Genomic DNA, 24529 nt, shown 5'->3' with positions numbered 1-24529 from the left:
AGGAGGAAAGGTTAGGGTTAGGCTGCAGAAGGGGATGGTTAGGGTTAGGCTGCAGGAGGAAAGGTTAGGGTGCGGGAGGTGAGGGTTAGGCTGCAGGAGGGGAGGGTTATGTTTAGGCTGCAGAAGGAAAGGTTAGGGTTAGGCTATAGAAGGAAAGGTTAGGGTTAGGCTGCAGGAGGAGAAGGTGAGGGTTAGGCTGCAAGAGGGGAGGGTTAGGGTTAGGCTGCAAGAGGGGAGGGTTAGGGTTAGGCTGCAGAAGGAGAAGGTTAGAGTTAGGCTGCAGGAGGAGAAGGTTAGGGTTAGGCTGCAGGAGGAAAGGTTAGGGTTAGGCTGCAGTAGGGGAGGGTTAGGCTGCGGGAGGGGAGGTTAGGGTTAGGCTGCGGGAGGGGAGGGTTAGGGTTAGGCTGCAGAAGGAGAAGGTTAGGGTTAGGCTGCAGGAGGAAAGGTTAGGGTTAGGCTGCGGGAGGGGAGGGTTAGGGATAGGCTGCGGGAGGGGAGGGTTAGGGATAGGCTGCGGGAGGGGAGGGTTAGGGTTAGGCTGCGGGAGGGGAGGGTTAGGCTGCAGAAGGTTAGGGTTAGGCTGCAGAAGGGGAGGGTTAGGGTTAGGCTGCAGGAGGAAAGGCTAGGGTTAGGCTGCAGAAGGGGAGGGGTAGGGTTAGGCTGCAGGAGGGGAGGCTTAGGGTTAGGCTGCAGGAGGAAAGGTTAGGGTTAGGCTGCAGGAGGAAAGGTTAGGGTTAGGCTGCAGGAGGAAAGGTTAGGGTTAGGCTGCAGGAGGAAAGGTTAGGGTTAGGCTGCAGGAGGAAAGGTTAGGGTTAGGCTGCAGGAGGAAAGGTTAGGGTGCGGTAGGGGAGGGTTAGACTGCAGAAGGGGAGGGTTATGTTTAGGCTGCAGGAGGAAAGGCTTGGGTTAGGCTGCTGGAGGAGAGATTAAGGTTAGGCACTAGGGGACGGTTAGGAATGGGCTGCAGCATCGGATGGTTAGGCTATGGGAGATTATGGTTAGGCAGCAGGAGGGGAGGGTTAGGCTGTGGGAGGGGGAGGGTTAGAGTTAGGCACTAATGGGACGGTTAGGGTTAGGGTTAGCACTGCCAGAGGTCACCATCAGCCGACCGCCAAACCCGGAAGACACCACTGGAGCCACCGTACCAGGTAAGTCACCACTGGACCGCCAAAAACATTTTATCTAATCATGTTGTATTTCATAAGCGCCAACACGATGAACGTCGGCATGGTTGATATTAACATGCTGCGTGTCGACATACTCATGTCAACAAAATAGACTGAATCCTGCTTCATTTAAAAGGGCAAATAAAGCCGCTAGGTTACTGGTGACAGCGAGGAGAGCGGGCAGATAACGCGGCGGTGCCGCCGCACAGATGTACACAGCATGACACCAGCTACATCACACGCAGCAATGACACGGATCAGACATGCAAGCTGCAGGCGTGTGGATATACACACACGTGAACCAGGGCTAGCCGGTAAGAGGGAGATGGTCTATGAGCGCCGCAGACACACTCACCCCAAACAGCGCTCTGTTACCCAGTAACACTCTGCACTCTCTCTGCGCTGCCGCAGAACAATCCACCGTCTATCTGAGAAGATCCAGGCTGGAACCTCAAATCTCATTATCTGCTAAATCCCGTCACGGTCACTATAATAATATGAATGAGATGAGACGCTCAGAATTAACGTAAGACCATAAACCCCTTAGTGAGAAATTCACATGCTCCGGTAATGAGAGAAAGCTGCGGCGTGACCCGGCCGTCTCGCCATGCCCAGCCGCGCGCAGATCTCAAACAAATGTAAATAATTAGAAAAAAGAAATCCTGCACCCGGGGGAGACTTTGCCTCGTATGTGCGCCCTGATGCGGGGAACGTACCTCACATGTGAGGCACCATGATCCCGAAACCACGCCTCACATGTTCCCCAACGCTGCACCTGGTGCCTCATAGCCAGGTATGCCACTTACTGTATTCTTGTATTTACACCCACTAACCTCCTTAATTCTAAGTTCTTGTCCATCAGTTCCGCCAGCTCCTTCCACTTCTTCTCCTCTAATGCGTTTCTGAAAGAACACGATGTTATCATCTCCATTAATGCTGGAAACATTTAATCTTACTAAAACATCCGACTTATGTATCAAATCAAATGTTCTCTTCTTTATACTGTTCTTTGTAAAGTCCAACAACGTGTACAGGAATGTAGACAGAGGGTATAAGTAAATAATATATCATCATATCATATAGAATGGTAGGAGACATAGTAGCAGCAGAGTAAAGTATTTTATATACATATATATATAGTATATATATATATATATATATATATATATATATAGTATATAAGAGTGATGAGGGTAGTAAACAACTCTGACAACAACTGCAGAGTTATTCAAGGTCAAACAATCCACAGGGCAGGCAGACAGAGAAATACTTTTCCAAGGGTCAGGGCAGGCAGGCAGGCATACAGATAAATCCTTTTCCAAAGGTCAGGGCAGGCAGACAGAGAAATCCTTTTCCAAAGGTCAGGGCAGGCAGAGAAATCATTTTCCAAAGGTCAGGGCAGGCAGACAGAGAAATCCTTTTCCAATGGTCAGGGCAAGCAGACAGAGAAATCCTTTTCCAATGGTCAGGGCAAGCAGACAGAGAAATCCTTTTCCAATGGTCAGGGCAAGCAGACAGAGAAATCCTTTTCCAATGGTCAGGGCAGGCAGAGAAATCATTTTCCAATGGTCAGGGCAGGGAGACAGAAATCCTTTTCCAATGGTCAGGGCAGGCAGACTGAGAAATCCTTTTCCAATGGTCAGGGCAGGCAGCAAAAAATCATAGTAAGCCAAGGTCATAAAGTAGTAATATAAAAGAACCACATTCAGGATCCCAGGTAGCCACCACGACCCCATGGGAATGTTCTTATAAAGGAGTGTTTGGCTAAAGAAATCAGCAATGTGGCCATGTGACTGCCGCAGTGTATAAATTAGCGACCCGGTCGCTAAGCAACAGGCAGGCCAGGATGTGGTAGTAAACAGCGTCAGCAATCTGTATGCTAAATCTGGTTGGGAAGCGTAAGTACAGTATATGTTGGTGGTTAAGTGCTCAGGAGCCGCCATGCTATAATGCGATGCTCCAGAGATACAACGTTACACTGTGGCTTTTTTTATCCCCCCATAGCTGAGAAATACGGTGTAAAAGTTACTGCTTGGTAACAAACATGCATGGGTAATAAATTCAATTGGCATTTAGTCACACAGTCTAGAAAGCTGAAGGGTTACAATAAGTTTTATTAAAGAAAAATAAACTTTGGTTATAAAAATATAAATAGTTTCGTACACATCTTGTAATATTCCACAGTCACAGACTACAGATCTATGCCGCAGAAATGCAGATATACTTTTTTTTTAACAATAAGCTGATCCAGTCTGCTTCCCGATTCTGAGGTGCACTCAGACGCGACTGTGTCTTTCGCTGCAACGGCGCCTATGTATTTATACTAATGACACAGAGTTTAGAGAGTTGCCCCTTGGCAGTGGTGCTATTCCATCTCAACAAGTACTAAGACGCACCATCGAAACTTGCACCAACTGTATGGCAGGCGCAAATTTCGCCATGTGAACATAACGTCTTGTGTCAGCACTACGGCGTCTTTAGATGCAACCGCTGTCGGCGACACTTCTACCTCTGGCTAGCCATGCCCTTATTATGTCCCAGGAATGCCAACTGAAAATCACACTCCCTGCATCCACATTAATTCTGCGTCTGAGTGGTAGCCATCGGGACACATGGGCAGTGCGACTCAGACCCACGCGCAGACTAAAAACCATCAGCCACCTGCGTCCGACAGCGCCACTGCATTCACCGCTGAATCAGGCCTTAAATGTAAATTAAGACAACTACTAAAAGATTGGTACAGAAGACTGCGGGCTTGCGTGCCCCGGGAGAGGACAGATGCATTCTCTGCATCTCTATTGTGAAACACCGAAAATAGGATTATATAATTGAATATATATCTTACTTTGCTTTATCGGTGAGTTCTGCAAAGATCTTCATGGCCTCAATAACATGAGCATCACCTGCAATATAAAAGTACTTGTAACTTTAAGACGAAGCACAGAAAGTTCTCATAAAAAGGTATCCTGAGCCTGTAACCAGGATCACCATCATAAATGGAGAGAGGACATTTGCCCCAGACTGGTGGCCCACACATAGGCATGCTAGGAACATAGACTCATGATGTTGAATAGGTATCTCTGCTGTTGGTGCACATGTACGATATCAGAAGGCAAAGCATGAGCAGAACGGAGAACAGAAGAGAGAACTGGAAGGGCTACAAAGGACAACTTGTTTTTCTTATGTTTAGAGAACCCAATAGATCTCCCCATGTGACAACAAGTTTGGGGCACCCCGGGGACCTGGCTGCAAGATCTAGACAATGTAGGGATGCTTTGGGCTTGGACATGAAAGCAGTGAGCCCCAGGTCCAACCACAGCTAATCAGATGGGAAACACGGCTTTCCAACGTCACGGTGGCCTCCACTGAGACAAGACTTAGACATTCTCCCACCTGACAGCTACAGGGTAATGGGGTACTCATGGGCGATAGGTTCTCAGGAAAGCACAAGATTTCAGTGCGGTAAAAAGAGCCCGATGGGCCATTATGTGCCCACTCACCATTCAGCCATCGCTGCCGGACGTTATTATGAATCACTCCCGAATCACTAGGGTCTCGCAGGTAGGCAAGCCAAAAGGGAGGGGCACAACTGATGTCCATCGGAACGTAATTTCCTGCAGGATAAGGACAAATCCTTTATGGAAAGAATCAATGACAGATAGGTCAGGGACATAAAGAGTGACACCTAGAGGAAGGGTCGGGGTTCCGTAATCAGCCACTTCCTGTGGTAGATGGCAGAATTCTACAAATCCTCATTATTATATATACAGTATACACAGACTTGCTGTGTTATAGAGGATTACAGTCTATAAAGGGGGAGGCGATGAGTTTACCAGCATTTCCGGTTAGACAGAATTACAGATTGGATTCTTCAGCTTCGGCAAGTTTAAATATTTTACTCAGACCAAATATATTCGAGGTTTCTACTGATCAGCGCAGATGGAGGCCGTTTGCTGGCTCACCCATGACTGAGCCGGTTCTTACTAACACAGAACCTCACATGCGAAGCGTGAACTGGACGCAGCAGCGTTCATACACTGATTTACATTTTTAAAAAATGTACACTTTTAAATTAAGTAAAACTATTATTTTGGTTGTATGAGTAAAAAAAAACCCCGAAAACATTCATTGTGAAGAGCGAAAGCCCACACTTCGAACTGCAAAGCTGACCGTGCCGCAAATGCGTTTGCGTTGCCGGTTCGGCATTTTTGAGCGTCTCTCTCTCATATATATATATATATATATATATATATATATATATATATATATATATATTTGCAGACAGTGCATGTGATGTATATACAAATCACGTACCAAAGCCCTGTTCTTCCACTATGGATTTGCTGAAGTCCATATATATAAGACCCTCATAGACCTAAGACAAAAAAAACACAAAAACAATAAATGAGACAATAACAGTTTAAATCTACTGCATGTTATATAGTAACAAGTCCTTGTTCCCATCACATCACCAGGACTGTAGCCTCTCTCTGATCTTTCTGTGCTTGCACTCGGTGCTACATGATGGACATTATGCTCCTGGCCCCACCCTTCAGTGTCATCACAGCTCATCTACTGCATGTTATATAGTAACAAGTCCTTGTTCCCATCACATCACCAGGACTGTAGCCTCTCTCTGATCTCTCTATGCTTGCACTCGGTGCTACATGATGGACATTATGCTCCTGGCCCCACCCTTCGGTGTCATCACAACTCATCTGCAAAGTGAGACATAGGGGTATATTTACTAAGCTCCCGATTTTGACCGATTTGGTGTTTTTTCTTCAAAGTGTCATCTCGGGAATTTACTAAACTCAAATCTCAGCAGTGATGAGGGCATTCGTATTTTTTTGGAAGTCAAAGAAAAAAAAAATACGAATAAATACACCATCGGTCAAATACGCCTGTACACCTCGGTAATTTACTAAAAATTCTAATTCACAAACACTGCCGGCAATAGCAAAACACTGCCGTGAAAAAATACAAATCGTAAAAAAAAAAAACAGTTTTAAAATAGACCTGCTTTTTTTTTACCGTGTTCTGATAGGATCTGACGGATCCGTGCATGTTTATCAGTGGGAAGGGGTGTGAAATCAGAAAGAAAAAAATTGCGTGGGGTCCCCCCTCCTAAGCATAACCAGCCTCGGGCTCTTTGAGCCGGTCCTGGTTGTAAAAATATGGGGCAAAAATTGACTGGGGATCCCCCATATTTGAACAATCAGCACCGGGCTCTGCGCCTGGTCCTGGTGCCAAAAATACGGGGGACAAAAAGCGTAGGGGTCATCCCGTATTTTTTAACACCAGCACCGGGCTCCACTAGTCAGAGAGATAATGCCACAGCCGGGGGACACTTTTATATAGGTCCCTGCGGCCCTGGCATTAAATCACTAACTAGTCACCCCTGGCCGGGGTACCCTGGAGGAGTGGGGATCCCTTAAATCAAGGGGTCCCCCCCTCCAGCCACCCAAGGGCCAGGGGTGAAGCCCAAGGCTGTCCCCCCCCATCCAAAGGCGGCGGATGGGGGGCTGATAGCCTAGTGTAAAAATAAGAATTTTGTTTTTTGTAGCAGTACTACAAGTCCCAGCAAGCCTCCCCCGCAAGCTGGTACTTGGAGAACCACAAGTACCAGCATGCGGTGGAAAAACGGGCCCGCTGGTACCTGTAGTACTACTACAAAAAAAATACCCAACAAAAAACAGAACACACACACCGTGACAGTAAAACTTTATTACATACATGCACACCTACCTACACACATACTTACCTATGTTCACACGAAGCTCGGTCCACTTCTCCATGTAGAATCCACGGGGTACCTGTGAATAAAATTATACTCACACAATCCAGTGTAGCTTCTGTCCTCTTTGTCATCCACGTACTTGGCAAAAAAACAAACCGGAAAACCCGAACCACGCACTGAAAGGGGTCCCATGTTTACACATGGGACCCCTTTCCCCGACTGGCGGGACCCCCCGTGACTCCTGTCAAAGAGGGTCCCTTCAGCCAATCAGGGAGCGCCACGTCGTGGCACTCTCCTGATTGGCTGTGCGCTCCTGAGCTGTCAGTCAGGCACTGAAGATACAATATAGTGCATAGGCGCTCCATTGTATCCAATGGTGGGAACTTTGCGGCCAGCGGTTGACCGCGAGTAACCTCAACCGCTGACCGCAAAGTTCCCACCATTGGATACAATGGAGCACTGTTTTAAAGGTACACAATGAAGCCCTGCACGGATCTCACAGATCCGGACGGGATTCATTGTGTTAAGTTCGGCAGTGTTTTACTAATCACTCACATAAAACACTGGCCGAAATTACAAATGACATCGACATCGGAAAAAACGAAAATGCAGAACACGACAGCATAGTAAATGAGGCGTACAAAATTCAAAAAGTTGCAAATTCACACATTCAATGTCATTCGTGTTTGAACTTTAACCTCATTCAGAAAAATACGAATTTTAGTAAATATACTCCATAGGAGGGAGATTTATCGAGCCTTGTAAACTGGTCAGGTGAATCAGCTACCCATCATTTTACAGACTGTACTTGTCACGTGAAAGCTAGAAGCTAATGGACAACGTTTCCACTTGACCTCTTTAGGAAGTTTGATCATCCCCATACTCCTTGCCGGTTGACCACACCCCCACTAATCACCTGCATTATGAGAGTATTGCAGATCAATAAGAGTACCAGGGAGGCTGTGTGAGAAGATGCAGGAATTATGATGGACAGAGAACACGCGTGGTCAGCAGTCCATGCGTGCACAGAATGGCCCCCGGCTCAGGATATAGAAGGGAAATTAGAATTAAAGCCCCTCTCTGTGATTGTTAGTACATTCCTGCAAATGCTAATTTCTTAATGCTGCAAATTAATAGTGATACTAATACATTCTAATTATCGGGTCTAAAACCTGATAATTACAAAATATGCCCCTAGACGAGGGAACATGTACATGCTGTTCATCTGTATATTGTTGTGGTTTTCTTTTTTTGTAAGTACTTTTAATTAAGACATTTGTTATACAGAAGGCAAAGGAGGTGAAACACTTAAATACGGATACAAGTCACCCGATTAGGGAAGGCAAGAAAATACTGTAGAGAACCAACATTAGTTCAGTTGAGGCACCATAAAGATGAGGAACTTATTACATAGAAAGTAGACATCTTGGCTACATAAAGAGAGAAGGTACGGTGCAGCAGTTTAAAGGGTGGACTCTCAAGTATTACAGAAAAGGATATTCCCTTTGATATTCTCTAGTAGCTGCCGCCCTACTGAGGAACATTCCTTGGATAAAGGCCCTAAATGACCAGAAACAATAAACTGGTGTATACTGTATAATACATTAGCTGTGAGGCATGCGGCTTCATTCATCATAGAACAGTACAAAATCATAGGGGGAGGTAGAACATCTGAAGCCATCTAGACATAGAAAATCCATCACTTAGCAAAGAAAAAAGCATTCAGAGTACTCAGAGCTAAACTGCCTAAATAGAGATCTCAAAAAATAATTCAATGTTGAAAAAGAGTTCTGTAAGTGGGCACAGTGCAGGAGAAGTCTTGTGAGGTGGAAGTGAGAGTTGGTTACCACTTACCAAGAAGGAGGTGAGGTATGTCATTGGCAGATCTATTGGGACATGAGGGCTTGTATCTCATGAGGGGGTCAGACCTGTATGAGTGGGAGGAGTCAGTGAGAGCTCTGTAGATGAGGGTGAATATCTCATGAGGAGGCCAGAGCTGTATGAGTGGGAGGAGTCAGTGAGGGCTCTGTAGATGAGGGAGAGTATCATCATGAGGAGGTCAGAGCTGTATGAGTGGGAGGAATCAGCGAGGGCTCTGTAGATGAGGGCGAGTAGCTCATGAGGAAGTCAGAGCTGTATGAGAGGGAGGAGTCAGTGAGGGCTCTGTAGATGAGGGCGAATAGCTCATGATGAGGTCAGAGCAGTATGAGAGGGAGGCGTCAGTGAGGGCTCAGTAGATGAAGGTGAATATCTCATGAGGAGGCCAGTGCTGCATGAGTGGGAGGAGTCAGTGAGGACTCTGTAGATGAGGGCGAATAGATCACGATGAAGTCAGAACTGTACGAGAGGGAGGTGTTGGTGAGAGCTCTGTAGATGAGTGTGAGAAGCTCATGATGAGGTCAGAGCTGTATGAGGGGGAGGAGTCAGTGAGGGCTCTGCAGATGAGGGCGAATAGCTCATGATGAAGTCAGAGCTGTATGAGTGGAAGGTGTTGCTGAGAGCTCTGTAGATGAGGGTGAGAAGCTCATGATGAAGTCAGAGCAGTATGAGAAAGAGGTGTCAGTGAGGGCTCAGTAAATGAGAGTATCTCATGAGAAGGCCAAAGCTGTATGAGGGGGAGGAGTCAGTGAGGGCTCTGTAGATGAGGGCGAGTATCTCATGAGAAAGCCAAAGCTGTATGAGAGGGAGGAGTCAGTGAGGGCGCTGTAGATGAGGGTGAGAAGATCATGATGAGGTCAGAGCTGTATGAGGGACAGGTGTTGGTGAGAGTTCTATAGATGAGGGCGAGTATCTCATGTTGAGGCCAGAGCTGTATGAGAGGGAGGTGTCAGTGAGGGCTCTGTAGATATGGGCCAGTATCTCATGAGGAGGCCAAAGCGGTGTGAGGGGGAGGTGTCAGTGAGGGCTCTGTAGATATGGGCCAGTATCTCATGAGGAGGCCAAAGCGGTGTGAGGGGGAGGTGTCAGTGAGGGCTCTGTAGATGAGTGTGAGAAGCTCATGATGAAGTCAGAGCTGCATGAGAGGGAGGAGTCAGTGAGGGCTCAGTAGATGAGGGCAAGTATCTCATGAGGAGGTCAAAGCTGTATGAGAGGGAGGTGTTGGTGAGGGCTTTGTAGATGAGCGTGAGAAGCTCGTGATGAGTATATAGCTGTATGAGAGGGAGGAGTCAGTGAGGCCCTGTAGATGATGATGAGTAGCTCATGATGAGGCCAGAGCTGTATGAGGGGGGTGGTGTTGGTGGGAGCTCTGTAGATGAGGGTGAGTAGCTCATGATGAGGACAGCGGTGTATGAGGGGGAGTTGTTGGTGAGAGCTCTGTAGAGGATGGTGAGTAGCTCATGATGAGGTCAGAGCAGTATGAGAGGGAGGTGTTGGTGAGAGCTCTGTAGATGAGGGTGAGTAGCTCATGATGAAGTCAGAGCTGTATGAGGGGGAGGTGTCAGTGAGAGCTCTGTAGATGAGGGTGAGTATCTCATGAGGAGGTCAGAGCAGTATGAGAGGGAGGTGTTGGTGAGAGCTCTGTAGATGAGGGTGAGTATCTCATGAGGAGGTCAGAGCTGTATGAGAGGGAGGTGTCAGTGAGGGCTCAGTAGATGAGGGTGAGTATCTCATGATGAGTTCAGAGCTGTATGAGTGGGAGAAGTCAGTGCGGGCTCTGTAGATGAGGGCGAGTATCTCATGATGAGTTCAGAGCTGTATAAGAGGGAGAAGTCAGTGAGGGCTCTGTAGATGAGGGTGAGAAGATCATGATGAGGTCAGAGCTGTACGAGGGGGAGGTGTTGGTGAGAGCTCTATAGATGAGGGCGAGTATCTCATGATGAGGTCAGATCTGTATGAGGGGGAGGTGTTGGTGAGAGCTCTATAGATGAGGGCGAGTATCTCATGATGAGGTCAGAGCTGTATGAGAGGGAGTGTCAGTGAGAGCTCTGTAGATGTGGGCCAGTATATCATGAGGAGGCCAAAGCGGTATGAGGGGGAGGTGTCAGTGAGGGCTCTGTAGATGAGTGTGAGAAGCTCATGATGAAGTCAGAGCTGTATGAGAGGGAGGAGTCAGTGAGGGCTCAGTAGATGAGGGCAAGTATCTCATGAGGAGGTCAGAGCTGTATGAGAGCGAGGTGTTGGTGAGGGCTCTGTAGATGAGTGTTAGAAGCTCATGATGAGGACAGAGCTGTATGAGGGGGAGGAGTCAGTGAGGGCTCTGTAGATATGGGCCAGTATCTCATGAGGAGGCCAAAGCGGTGTGAAGGGGAGGTGTCAGTGAGGGCTTTGTAGATGAGTGTGAGAAGCTCATGATGAAGTCAGAGCTGTATGAGAGGGAGGAGTCAGTGAGGGCTCAGTAGATGAGGGCAAGTATATCATGAGGAGGTCACAGCTGTATGAGAGGGAGGTGTTGGTGAGGGCTTTGTAGATGAGTGTCAGAAGCTCATGATGAGTACATAGCTGTATGAGAGGGAGGAGTCAGTGAGGCCCTGTAGATGAGGATGAGTAGCTCATGATGAGGCCAGAGCTGTATGAGGGGGGAGCTGTTGGTGGGAGCTCTGTAGATGAGGGTGAATAGCTCATGATGAGGACAGCGGTGTATGAGGGGGAGGTGTTGGTGAGAGCTCTGTAGAGGATGGTGAGTAGCTCATGATGAGGTCAGAGCAGTATGAGAGGGAGGTGTTGGTGAGAACTCTGTAGATGAGGGTGAGTAGCTCATGATGAAGTCAGAGCTGTATGAGGGGGAGGTGTCGGTGAGAGCTCTGTAGATGAGGGTGAGAAGCTCATGATGAGGTCAGAGCTGTATGAGTGGTATGTGTCAGTGAGGGCTCAGTAGATGAGGGTGAGTATCTCATGAGGAGGTCAGAGCTGTATGAGTGGGAGGTGTTGGTGAGAGCTCTGTAGATGAGGGTGAGAAGCTCATGATGAAGTCAGAGCTGTATGAGAGGGAGGTGTTGGTGAGAGCTCTGTAGATGAGGGTGAGAAGATCATGATGAGGTCAGAGCTGTATGAGGGGGAGGTGTTGGTGACAGCTCTGTAGATGAGGGTCTCTCTTGCTCCTGTTTATTAATATACTTTAGATGCTTTTAGGAGTATAAGTACAATGTGAGCAGAGAGAAGGAATGGAGGAGAAGCCATAGCTATTGGATGCTAAATGTAATCAGTTTCATATTGTATACTATACATATCACACCTGGCACATGAGTAGTTGCCACTTTCAGTATTACCTGAACAACCCGATCCTGCAGCCCGGCTGTTATAAACAGTTCTTCTTTCTCAACATCCAGAATAAAATTTGGACGCACAGACTTTGGAAGATCCTAAAATAGATATATGCATGTTATTATGAGTATAATTCTGGTTTCCATACCATTGTCCATAAGGGATAAACATACTCCAAGTATGAGTGCAGTAGAAGCTGGTAATTGGGGAGAGAAGACGAGGATAAACTGGTGTCAAGTAAGAGTATCCTTAGAGACAGAGGAGGGACAAGGAAAGCAAGATGTCAAAGTAGAAAAACTGATAGTCGGAGAGTGGGAGGGGGCAGTTAAAGATGGAGCTAGCAGAGGGGTGAGAAAAGACCAGGTTAAGAGAGTTGCTGCTGATGTCAGTGAGGAAAGAGGTTCATTGAGAGAGGATAAATAAGAGGGGAGAGGAGTTTGGTGGCAGCAGAGTTTGCGGGATCACCAATCGGGATGTTGAAGCCTCCCAGATAATGCGGCTGCCAGGCAGAGAAACTACAGTATAAGGACTTGGGAGGAGGGTCCAATGGGAAAATAGATGGAGGCAGAGAGAGTGAGAGTGAGTATTCAGGGCGAATGACAAGGAAAGTGCAGCAGGGAAGGTAGGAGGAACCAGACTCAACCACCATGACGGCCATCAGGTCTGAGGGTATGGGAGGAGAAGCCCCCTACAGGCGATGGCATCTGGAAAGGTGGTGTCAGTTGGACAACCACCATGATGGCCATCAGGTCTGAGAATATGGGAGGAGAAGCCCCCTAAAGGCGATGGCATCTGGAAAGGTGGTGTCAGTTGGACAACCACCATGATGGCCATCAGGTCTGAGAGTATGGGAGAAGGAGAAGCCCCCTACAGGCGATAGCATCTGGAAAGGTCGTGTCAGGTGGAGATAGCCAAGTTAAAAGTAACAACTAAACAAAAAAAGTGAACTATACCAAAATAAAGTAACAGAAATAATAATATTGGAATTTGCCCAAGACCTCTACTGTTGCAATATTATGAACTAGGTTAGAATTCAAAGCAAAGTGCCATCTACTGTGTCCTAGTGATTTTGTATCCACACAGAACTCATCTAGGACATCCCATATTGCCAAAGACCGCCACCTGTCTGTAATATACAGTATGGTCATCACCCTGGTACGTGAACCATTGGTGGGGCTACCATCTTCCTACCAGCAATACATCTCCCCCTCTCTGTGCATTCCTCACAAGCCCAGAAGAGCCACAACATTCGGAACACAATACAAGTAAGTGTACACAATGTTTAGATAAAACCAGCCCTGCTTTTGCTACTCTTTATACTTTTGGAGACCTTTTGGTATAATCCAACAAGAAGTCAGTAAAGTTTTGTAGTCTGTAAAAATATTGACAACGGTCGACCGGCAACCCTACAGGAGACTTACATCGTCTGATAAATTGTAGAACTTCATGAGACATTTCAGAGTCGCCGACACAATTGCGCTGAAAGAAAGAACAGTCAGTCAAATATTTCATCTCATCATTGAATTCATCCAGACACAAACACAAGTAATGGATGCCCGTTGCAGCAGACATACAGAAAATGCGGGGCCTGCCGTCTCTCAAGTGCTCCCATTTATTCCCGGAAATGACCCAATAAGACCACTATTAAGACTAAATACCCTCTGACATGGAAAGCGCTCGTGAATGTGTTACTGCCATTTGCAGGAGTGTCAGTAAATCACGGTGTGCCTCTGTATACACAGACCGAGAGGCTGGGATCCCGCAGCCTCTGCGGCAGATGAACATGGCTCCTGAGGAAACAACAGGCTGTATAATAAACAGCAATTTGCAAACTTCCACCTAGAACGGCCGTAAATACCTTCATAGTGTACAGAGGGGGACGCTCAGCTGCCGCTCCCTCCCGGCTAATTTACACATACAATGAGAACGTGTAAGCCACAACAACAATACAGGGATTTTTAAATGGAAAGCGTTATTAAAATGAGCATTGTAGAGCGGGAGGAAACTAGAGAAAACTGCGGCTTATTTCCCAGCAGCCGAGAGATGGACATTATTATAGATAACAAAAATAACAGCAAAGAGAAAATGATCCAACAAGTACGAGAGACAGCACCGGATATTATATGACCCTTGGAGACATCCTGATGCGTTTATTACCTTCCTTGCTGGATACAGTTATACAGGTGCAAACTGAGCATGCATCGCAGTTGTTATAGGCAACCGTTGTAGCTACGGACAAGTCATACGTACCTCAATAGCTTCTCACCTATGGCTGAATAGGCGTTATTGGGTGGTAATTGGAATTATACCAGTTTACAGATGGGTCCATGTTTATCTTGGCCTTTAATAGGATCAATTGAGACTGGCCAGTCGGACTTAATCCCCTGCTGTAATGACTTAATCCCCTGCTGTATTGTTCTCTGTATTGTATTGCAGCTGAGAACAACGGATGAAGGGTTTATGTCAGGCATGTCCAAACTGCGGCCCTCCAGCTGTTGTGAAACTACATATCCCAGCATGCCCTGACACAGTGTTGCTGTCAGAGAATGCTAAAGCTGCGTCAGGGCATGCTGGGACGTGTAGTTTCTCAACAGCTGGAGGGCCGCAGTTTGGACATGCCTGGTTTATGTTAATAAACCATGTTGTGCCTAGGCGCAGCAAACTAGCCAAGATAACCGTGGACCCATCTGTATATGGAATTATACCAGATGCTGGAATTTGCGTCCGTCATATTATGCAGACGGCAAAAGAAGAAAAACTTTGAGAGATGCATCTTGTAAAACTAGCACTGTGGTTCTGTGCTGGGGTCCTGGACTGGTGGGGGAGGGGCATAATGAATTGTGCGGGGAGGAGGTGGGGGGGAAATATAATATTTGTGTTGAGCAGGATGCGGCGCAGTCTGTAGGGGATGTGTGTGTTGCATTTCTATACAATATATAATATGTTCTGGCGCAAGGCACGGGTGATGAGCCATTGGCATATGTCTCGGAGATACGGTAGCCCAACGTTGTGCATTTTCCTATGCACCCCTATGGGGGAGTGAGGTCATATGGATGATGTAGCGGCACTGTACGGGTGATGTATAGTGCCGTTACTGGAGTTCACTCACCCTCCCAACATTGCATTTAAATTAATTGCCCCTAAAAGGTCTTAAGTTTTAAGTAATTTATGCTTTATTGCGAATGAAGATTGGGAAGCACTTGACTAAAAATATGACATATGAGATGTTTAGAAGAGGTTCTATACGGAACGTGGTAATAAGCCCTGACGCATTATGAAGAAACCATATTGCAAAGATTCATGCAAAAAAAAAATATATATATATAATTCAAACCCCCCCCCCCCCCCCACTGCACCCCCAAGTTCTCAAAGACAAACAGAAGTACTTACCTGCTTCCAGCCAAACCCTGCAAAGAGAGGAAAGATACAGCATCATCCAAACATTGCACTTTGCACTGGGGTAGATTTATCAATAAAGTGGAGAGAGATAAAAGGGCTTATTTATCATTAAATATTTGTGGCCTATTCCCCAAAACAGCCTTTTCGGGGGTAATATTAAGGATCCACCGGATGTACTATGCCAGGATCCCAGCGCTTCCCCCATTTTTATCCGTAAATTAATCTTTCATCTGCTGTGCTACCGTATTCATTCCGAAGCTTGTCCCCGATAGGATAGCGCCACATGAAGTTATCCTAGGGTAGCCTATGGGCTGCCGGGGACCCGCACCATAAAGCAGTGTGACAACGTTACTCTACCACACTGCTTGCGGCTCTTCACCAGGACGGTCTCTTATCGGAACCCGTCTCCTGGCAAGAGGATCTTAGTAAATTTGCGTGAAAATATTCATTTTCAAATTGCGAATTTGTGCAAAAATATTATCACATTTGCATTAAAAATGCGGATTGTCATAAATATGCCCCAGGGCACCGACCAATCAGCTCCTGTCATTTTTCAAACACAGCCCGTAACACGGCAGAAGCCGAGAGTTAGGCACTTTCTCTCTCTCCAAGCCTTGATACATTTCCCCTTGTTGTTTGATACTTATAACTAAACTCCTATCGTTATCGTGGCTTTGTCTGACGATATCTGCATATAGGCCCTCATTCCGAGTTGTTCGCTCGCAAGGCGATTTTAGCAGTATTGCACACGCTAAGCCGCCGCCTACTGGGAGTGAATCTTAGCTTCTTAAAATTGCGAACGAAAGATTCGCAATATTGCGATTACACATCTCGTAGCAGTTTCAGAGTAGCTTCAGACTTACTCGGCATCTGCGATCAGTTCAGTGCTTATCGTTCCTGGTTTGACGTCACAAACACACCCAGCGTTCGCCCAGACACTCCTCCGTTTCTCCAGCCACTCCCGCGTTTTTTCCGGAAACGGTAGCGTTTTTTCCCACATGCCCATAAAACGGCCTGTTTCCGCCCAGAAACACCCATTTCCTGTCAATCACACTACGATCGCCTGAGCGAAGAAAAAGCCGTAAGTAAAAATCCAAACTTCATAGCAAATTTCCTTGGCGCAGTCGCAGTGCGGACATTGTTCATGCGCACTAAGCGGAAAATCGCTGCGATGCGATGAAATTTACCGAGCGAACAACTCGGAATGAGGGCCATAATGCGCTTCCTTATGTTAGTGCGTGGTTTATGCAGCTTGGGGCTGCTGCACAGCATTCAGTAATTGGGGACCTTTGCAGAATCCAGGACAAAGCATCGGACCTGGGCCCCCTGACTACAGAGCAGTAATTCCGGCTAACGCCCTCCCCTGGCCACCTACTTAGATCCTCTTAGATAAGTAGCGCGGCGTGCGGACCTGTAAATCTACATGCCTACTGAGGATTAATCTTAAAACCATTTTCTAATAGAAGGATCACACCCTGGAAGTGGAGCTGAACAGAGGCACGGCGGCGCTGTGAAAGGGCCTCTTTATCCTGTCAGCAGTGATTGGCAGGCGCCGGAGGCCGTGCCGAGCATCGATCTCCAGGCCAGGAGACGGCTAAGTGAATGGAGTCCTCGGGCTGGGATATCACTCTCATCCTCACTCCACCAGTCCCAGGCTGAGCGACCGTTCCATTACCAGCAGGAGTTACGTTACCGCCACTTATTGTCACAGAGCGTCACCTCTCGGGTTAATTCGCAAAATGGGACGCATGCTTCAGCAGCATAACCTGGCTTCTTACAGTCTATAATGCAACGCTATCTGCTTGGGAAATGCTTCAAGGCAAATGTCAGCAACACTTTATTTTTTAATCTGTATAGCATAATGATATCTACTAAAATAAAGTTCTATACTAAAGTCTTCTACAAAGCTCTACATACAGTAATAGAGAGTAAGGAGGTTCCCTTAACGCTGCGCGCAGGCTAGCTCTCTAAGCATCACATGTGCCCCATCTTACCACCTGTCGGGGGATGTTCACGTTGTACTTAAGGGTAAAGTTCTGCTTGGACAGTGCGATTCTGAAAAGAAATAGCGGCTTATTATTATTATTAACTTTTGCGATCACACGACACATTTATGACAGTTGTAGAAAATCACGCTTGCCCATGGGGGTCATTCCGAGTTGATCACTCGCTAGCAGTTTTTAGCAGCCGTGCAAACGCATTGTCGCCGCCCACGGGGGAGTGTATTTTCGCTTTGCAGAAGTGGGAACGCTTGTGCAGCAGAGCGCCTGCAAAATCTTTTTGTGCAAAACAAGACCAGCCCTGTAGTTACTCTTCGTGTGCGTTGATTCTAACGACGGAGAGACGGCTTTTGACGTCACACACCCGCCCAGCGAACGCCCAGCCACACCTGCTTTTTTTCTGCCACGCCTGCGTTTTTCTAAGCACTCCCTGAAAACGATCAGTTGACACCCAGAAACGCCCACTTCATGTCAATCTTCCTGCATTTGGCTGTGCGACTGGAATGTTCGTTACACTCTGTGCAAACCCACGATGCTCATTGTACCCGTACGATACGCCTGCGCATTGCGGTGCATACGCATGCGCAGAAATGCAGATTTTTAGCCTGATCGCTGCGAACAACGGCAGCTAGCGATCAACTCGGAATGACCCCCCATAACCTTACATCCTTTGCCAGATGACTGTGGTTGCCTAAGTAGTCACATGACACTCTCTCTCATTCTCTCTCTCCCCCTCTTACACCATCTCTCCCCCCTTCCCATATCTGTAGATTTCTGTTCTCAGCACTTGATTTTGGGCCAAATTCAGACTTGATCGTAGATGTGCGGAAAAAAAATCACATCTGCAGTACGATCAATTTCTTTGACACGCGGGGGGCACGCCTAGCACAGGGTAAGTCTGCCCCGCATGCCGGATCTAGCCCCCCCCCCCCCCCCCACACACATGTGAGAGCATCACACAGCCGCAGCAACCTGCCCCAGCAACGGTCCATAAACGAAGCATCGACACCCCGTTCCCGCCCCCCTCCAGGTCTTAAACTGCGTTCTGAAGAGAAAGCCGTTCATGACCTTGCACACGCACGTACCGGCGTATGCGCAGATGATACAATCGCTTCATCTGCGTCTGGGTCTGAATTAGGTCCTTTGTCTTCTCATCCTTATTGTTGCACTTTTTGCGACGCAATCCCCTTATCTACCTGTACTCTACTGAGTGTTTTTCTTTCTGCATGTGCCTCTATATCTTTTTCCTTTCTTCTTTGCGGTTATATACGTTTGTTTATGGATAATGCGGTGATGTTGTGAATGAGTTATAATCAGGAGATTTTGGTGGTCATTCCGAGTTGTTCGCTCGCAAGCTGCTTTTAGCAGCTTTGCACACGCTAAGCCGCCGCCTACTGGGAGTGAATCTTAGCTTATCAAAATTGCGAACGAAAGATTCGCAATATTGCGAAAAGACTTCTTTGTGCAGTTTCTGAGTAGCTCGAGACCTACTCTTCCAGTGCGATCAGTTCAGTGCTTGTCGTTCCTGGTTTGACGTCACAAACACACCCAGCGTTCGCCCAGACACTCCTCCATTTCTCCAGCCACTCCCGCGTTTTTCCCAGAAACTGTAGCGTTTTTTCACACACTCCCATAAAACGGCCAGTTTCCGCCCGGAAACACCCACTTCCTGTCAATCACACTCCGATCTCCAGAACGACGAAAAAAACCTTGTAATGCCGTGAGTAAAATACCAATCTTCATAGCAAATTTACTTGTCGCAGTGCGAACATTGCGCATGCGCAAATAGCGGAAAATCGCTGCGATGCGAAGAAAATTACCGAGCGAACAACTCGGAATGACCACCTTTGTGTTGTCATCATGATCTGTGATGAGTGAGGGGTCTATTCATGAAGCAGTGAAAAGTGTGGAGAAGTGAGCCAGTGGAGAAGTTGCTCATGGCAACCAATCAGATGCTACGTATGATTTTATAGAATGCACTTTATAAATGTTATCTCAACACTGATTGGTTGCCATGGGCAACTTCTCCACAGGCTCACTTCTCCACACTTTTCTCTGCTTCATGAATAGACCCCCTAAGTATGGGAAACAGCAGGAGCGTTTGGAGACTGAAGATAGATGGGAGTTATCCTAGCTCTCAGGAAGTGACATCACTGACACAGGTGGGAGGGTCAGAGGTCAGACCACTGTCATTACATGCCATCGTAATGCCACAGTTTATCACTGCTTAGAGTATATATATATATATATATATATATATATATATAATAACTTGTTTACGTGTCCTAAGGGGCATATTTCACACACACACACACACACACACACACACACACACACACACACACACACACACACACACACACACACACACACACACACACACACACGGCCTCAGCGGACACTTACCTTCTCTATCAGGATTCCTGCAGGCTACGGTGTACGCTGACCACGCACGCACAGTGCCCATTGCCAACAGGTCAACGCCTAGAGCTACAGACACGTTTTATCTGAAGAGGGGGTTGGCGTCCATATTCCTGGTATCCTCCCCTCGCTCTGGCGCATGCGCGGCGATGACGTTGGTATTATGTAACGCTGTCATACCAGGTCATCTGTTTGGCCAGGAATAGCGCTAATTGCCGTCGAGCAATTATTTTTACCTCTTGTTTATCCACGTCACCTTGTATGTAACTCACACTCAAGACACGAAGGGGCAGATGTACTAAGCATTGGAGAGATATAAACTACCCGTCAGCTCCTGTCATTTTTCAAGCTCAGCCTGTAACATCACAGTTAGGAGCTGATTGGCTGCTGCTTTATCTCCCTCCACTTTAGCTCTCTCCAAGGCTTAGTACATAGACCCCACAGATTATGAATACCTGTTTTGTGTGTGTCTGAAGCCACTAGATATACTGATAAAACATCACACATTTCATTGTCTCCCAGCGACGCAGTAGGAGGCGCCGGCGATCTGGAGGAACGTCCTTACCCCTTTTCAGAGCAGTACTGATAAAACTTTTTGCAGGTGGCCTGTAGCAGCCGCAGCCCCCCCAGGTATCTGGCGGACACAGAGAAAACGGTAAGTTGCAGGTCAACAGACGGAACGTTATTTGCGGCATCCATTTATTACACAAGACTCAGTAAAACGAAATAATTTGACTCTCTGGGTCTTTGGGGCGTAAGACTCGGACTGGGGTGTAAAAGGTCCTGTGATTTCCCAGCCTGCACCGATCGGCTCAGGAATACACAATAGACGCGGGTGTGGTATGGAAGGTCGACAGTAACTAGGTCGACAGTGTCTAGGTCGACCAATATTGGTCGACAGTAACTAGGTCGACAGGGTCTCTAGGTTGGCATGGTCTAGATCAACAGGTCAAAAGGTCGACATGATTATGTTTTTTTGGTGTTTTCACCGTACAGTGATCGGGAACCCAAATTAGTGCACCGTGTCGCTTCGCTCGCCATGCTTCGGGCAAGGTGCCTCGCTCTGCTACCGCTGCGCTCGGCACAGGTTACTATTCCCAATCGTAGTCCGCGTGGATCGTTAAGTATGAAAAAGTTAAAAAAAGTTGTTTTTTTTCAGAAAAACTCATGTCGACCTTTTGACCTGTTGACCTAGAACATGTCAACCTAGAGACCCTGTCGCCCAATAGTGGTTAACCTAGTTACTGTCCACCTAGTTACTGTCCACCTAGATACTGTCCACCTAGATACTGTCACCGTGTCCACCTAGATACTGTCCACCTAGTTACTGTCCACCTAATTACTGTCACCTAGTTACTATCCACCTAGTTACTGTCCACCTAGTTACTGTCCACCTAGTTACTGTCACCTAGTTACTATCTACCTAGTTACTGTCACCGTGTCCACCTAGTTACTGTCCACCTAGTTACTATCCACCTAGTTACTGTCACCTAGTTACTATCTACCTAGTTACTGTCCACCTAGTTACTGTCACCTAGTTACTATCTACCTAGTTACTGTCCACCTAGTTACTGTCACCGTGTCCACCTAGTTACTGTCCACCTAGTTACTGTCACCGTGTCCACCTAGTTACTGTCCACCTAGTTACTATCCACCTAGTTACTATCCACCTAGTTACTGTCCACCTAGTTACTGTCACCGTGTCCACCTAGTTACTGTCACCTAGTTACTATCTACCTAGTTACTGTCCACCTAGTTACTGTCACCGTGTCCACCTAGTTACTGTCCACCTAGTTACTGTCACCTAGTTACTATCTACCTAGTTACTGTCCACCTAGTTACTGTCACCGTGTCCACCTAGTTACTGTCCACCTAGTTACTGTCCACCTAGTTACTGTCCACCTAGTTACTGTCACCGTGTCCACCTAGTTACTGTCCACCTAGTTACTGTCCACCTAGTTACTGTCACCGTGTCCACCTAGTTACCGTCCACCTAGTTACTGTCACCTAGTTACTGTCACCTAGTTACTGTCCACCTAGTTACTGAGTTACTGTCACCTAGTTACTGTCACCTAGTTACTGTCCACCTAGTTACTGTCACCTAGTTACTGTCCACCTAGTTACTGTCCACCTAGTTACTGTCCACCTAGTTACTGTCCACCTAGTTACTGTCACCTAGTTACTGTCACCTAGTTACTGTCCACCTAGTTACTGTCACCTAGTTACTGTCACCTAGTTACTGTCCACCTAGTTACTGTCCACCTAGTTACTGTCACCTAGTTACTGTCCACCTAGTTACTGCCCACCTAGTTACTGTCACCTAGTTACTGTCCACCTAGTTACTGTCACCTAGTTACTGTCCACCTAGTTACTGTCACCTAGTTACTGTCCACCTAGTTACTGTCCACCTAGTTACTGTCCCCGTGTCTATAGGAAGCTGGTGTGGATATAGACCAGCGAAACGCGTTGAGCCATTACTCTCATCTGACCACGGGCATCACACTGATCTTCACTTGGCATTCCTGGCAATACTTTGGGACTCTTTCCGAATCCTCAAGAACCTGCACAAACGGTACCGTTTCAGACGTCTCCATTTGTTCCCCTGCTGCTATTGGACCTTGCTGCAATTGAGAACCAAGGGGACCCTCAACCGAGACCTGGTAATATTTCCTACTATATATTTATGAGGATTACTTGGAGGACAGAGCTCTAGCCAGATCTTCAGTGATATTGCCCTATATACGGAAGTGGTCATTAAGTCATCAGAGAGACTCTCAATTTTCCAATAGGATAATATTGCTACTCATTTTATTTTTATTTTTATGTTATTATTCTTATTTATATTTATTCATGTGCTACTTATATATTTCTTGGATTTAATTAAATATGAGATTTTTTAAACTGTTATAATTGTTCACGTTCTTTATTTTTGAGAAACAGCCGGCGCCAGTATTCACTTTTTCCCACCTAGTTACTGTCACCTAGTTACTGTCCACCTAGTTACTGTCCACCTAGTTACTGTCACCGTGTCCACCTAGTTACTGTCCACCTAGTTACTGTCACCTAGTTACTATCTACCTAGTTACTGTCCACCTAGTTACTGTCACCGTGTCCACCTAGTTACTGTCCACCTAGTTACTGTCCACCTAGTTACTATCTACCTAGTTACTGTCCACCAAGTTAGTCACCGTGTCCACCTAGTTACTGTCCACCTAGTTACTGTCACCTAGTTACTGTCACCGTGTCCACCTAGTTACTGTCCACCTAGTTACTGTCCACCTAGTTACTGTCACCGTGTCCACCTAGTTACTGTCCACCTAGTTACTGTCCACCTAGTTACTGAGTTACTGTCTACCTAGCTACTGTCACCTAGTTACTGTCCACCTAGTTACTGTCCACCTAGTTACTGTCCACCTAGTTACTGTCACCTAGTTACTGTCCACCTAGTTACTGTCCACCTAGTTACGGTCACCTAGTTACTGTCCACCTATTTACTGTCACCTAGTTACTGTCACCTAGTTACTGCCACCTAGTTACTGTCCACCTAGTTACTGTCCACCTAGTTACTGCCACCTAGTTACTGTCCACCTAGTTACGGTCACCTAGTTACTATCCACCTAGTTACTATCCACCTAGTTACGGTCACCTAGTTACTATCCACCTAGTTACGGTCACCTAGTTACTGTCCACCTAGTTACGGTCACCTAGTTACTGTCCACCTAGTTACGGTCACCTAGTTACTGTCCACCTAGTTACGGTCACCTAGTTACTGTCACCTAGAGACTGGATCCCACAGGCTCCTAGTCCTGGGACACAGAGTATTCTAGCTGTGAGGACATCTGTGAGGGTAGCCCACACTAGTGTATGTAGGGGCTCCTGCGTTATAGTAACCCCATATACCAGCAGTGTAACGGGGTCCTGCGCTACTCTATGCAGCAACAAAGACTACAAGTGTAGAAATAACAGTGACATCAGAAATGGAGTATAACAAACAGGTCAAGTAAAAACGTCTCGGACTCTGGCTGTGTTCTGTGCACTCGGATTGGCCATTGCTGTTCTGTGCAGGGTTCCAGAGAGACGAGAGGGGGGGGGGGGTCTCCTCACCCAGGGGTCTCACTCCCGACATACCCCGTGTTCCTTACACTCATGGGAAATATCCTATTGTATCGTCTTCTATCTCTGCCGCTGTTACAGGTGAGCACAAGGTTTATTGATCCCCCTTTTATGTTACTGGGCGGAGACGTACTAAACCTAGGAGCGTGATAGAGTGGAGGGAGAGATAAAGTACCGGCCAATCCGCTCCTAACTGCCATGTGACAGGCTGTGTTGGAAAAATGACAGAAGCCGATTGGCTGGTACTTTATCTCTCTCAGGCTTAGTACATCCGCCCCTTGTTCTGTGTTCAGTGTTCTTGGTTCCGTAGGGATACCCACCTAGAGCGGCCCGGGTTTTATCCACCTTGGTTTATGTTATATTTGCAATGATTGCTGTTTTCCAGTATAAACTGCGCTGTGTATGGTTTTATATGATGTTACTGTGCGACCTGTTGTGTATGGTTTTATATGATGTTACTGTGCGACCTGTTGTGTATGGTTTTATAT

The 24529-nt window shown here is 46.9% G+C and overlaps 1 protein-coding gene across 2 annotated transcripts in view; it reads right to left on the bottom strand.

The window, feature by feature from the left end:
- LOC134966741 (uncharacterized) overlaps positions 1–24529 on the bottom strand; it is a 62551-nt gene that overhangs the window by 1704 nt on the left and 36318 nt on the right. For both annotated transcript variants that reach the window (XM_063943723.1, XM_063943724.1), the window contains 9 exons: positions 20494–20562; positions 17502–17562; positions 15499–15515; positions 13530–13587; positions 12114–12206; positions 5481–5541; positions 4667–4780; positions 4012–4069; positions 2000–2068 (listed from right to left, as the gene is read on the bottom strand). In XM_063943723.1, coding sequence (XP_063799793.1) covers positions 2000–2068; positions 4012–4069; positions 4667–4780; positions 5481–5541; positions 12114–12206; positions 13530–13587; positions 15499–15515; positions 17502–17562; positions 20494–20562 — 600 coding nt within the window. The remainder of the gene's footprint in view (positions 1–1999; positions 2069–4011; positions 4070–4666; positions 4781–5480; positions 5542–12113; positions 12207–13529; positions 13588–15498; positions 15516–17501; positions 17563–20493; positions 20563–24529) is intronic.

This window comes from Pseudophryne corroboree, chromosome 10 (genome assembly GCF_028390025.1).
Source record: "Pseudophryne corroboree isolate aPseCor3 chromosome 10, aPseCor3.hap2, whole genome shotgun sequence".
Classification (NCBI taxonomy): Eukaryota; Metazoa; Chordata; class Amphibia; order Anura; family Myobatrachidae; genus Pseudophryne; species Pseudophryne corroboree.
The sequence above is the reverse complement of the archived record's forward strand: the minus strand, read 5'-3'. Positions and strand labels throughout refer to the sequence as shown.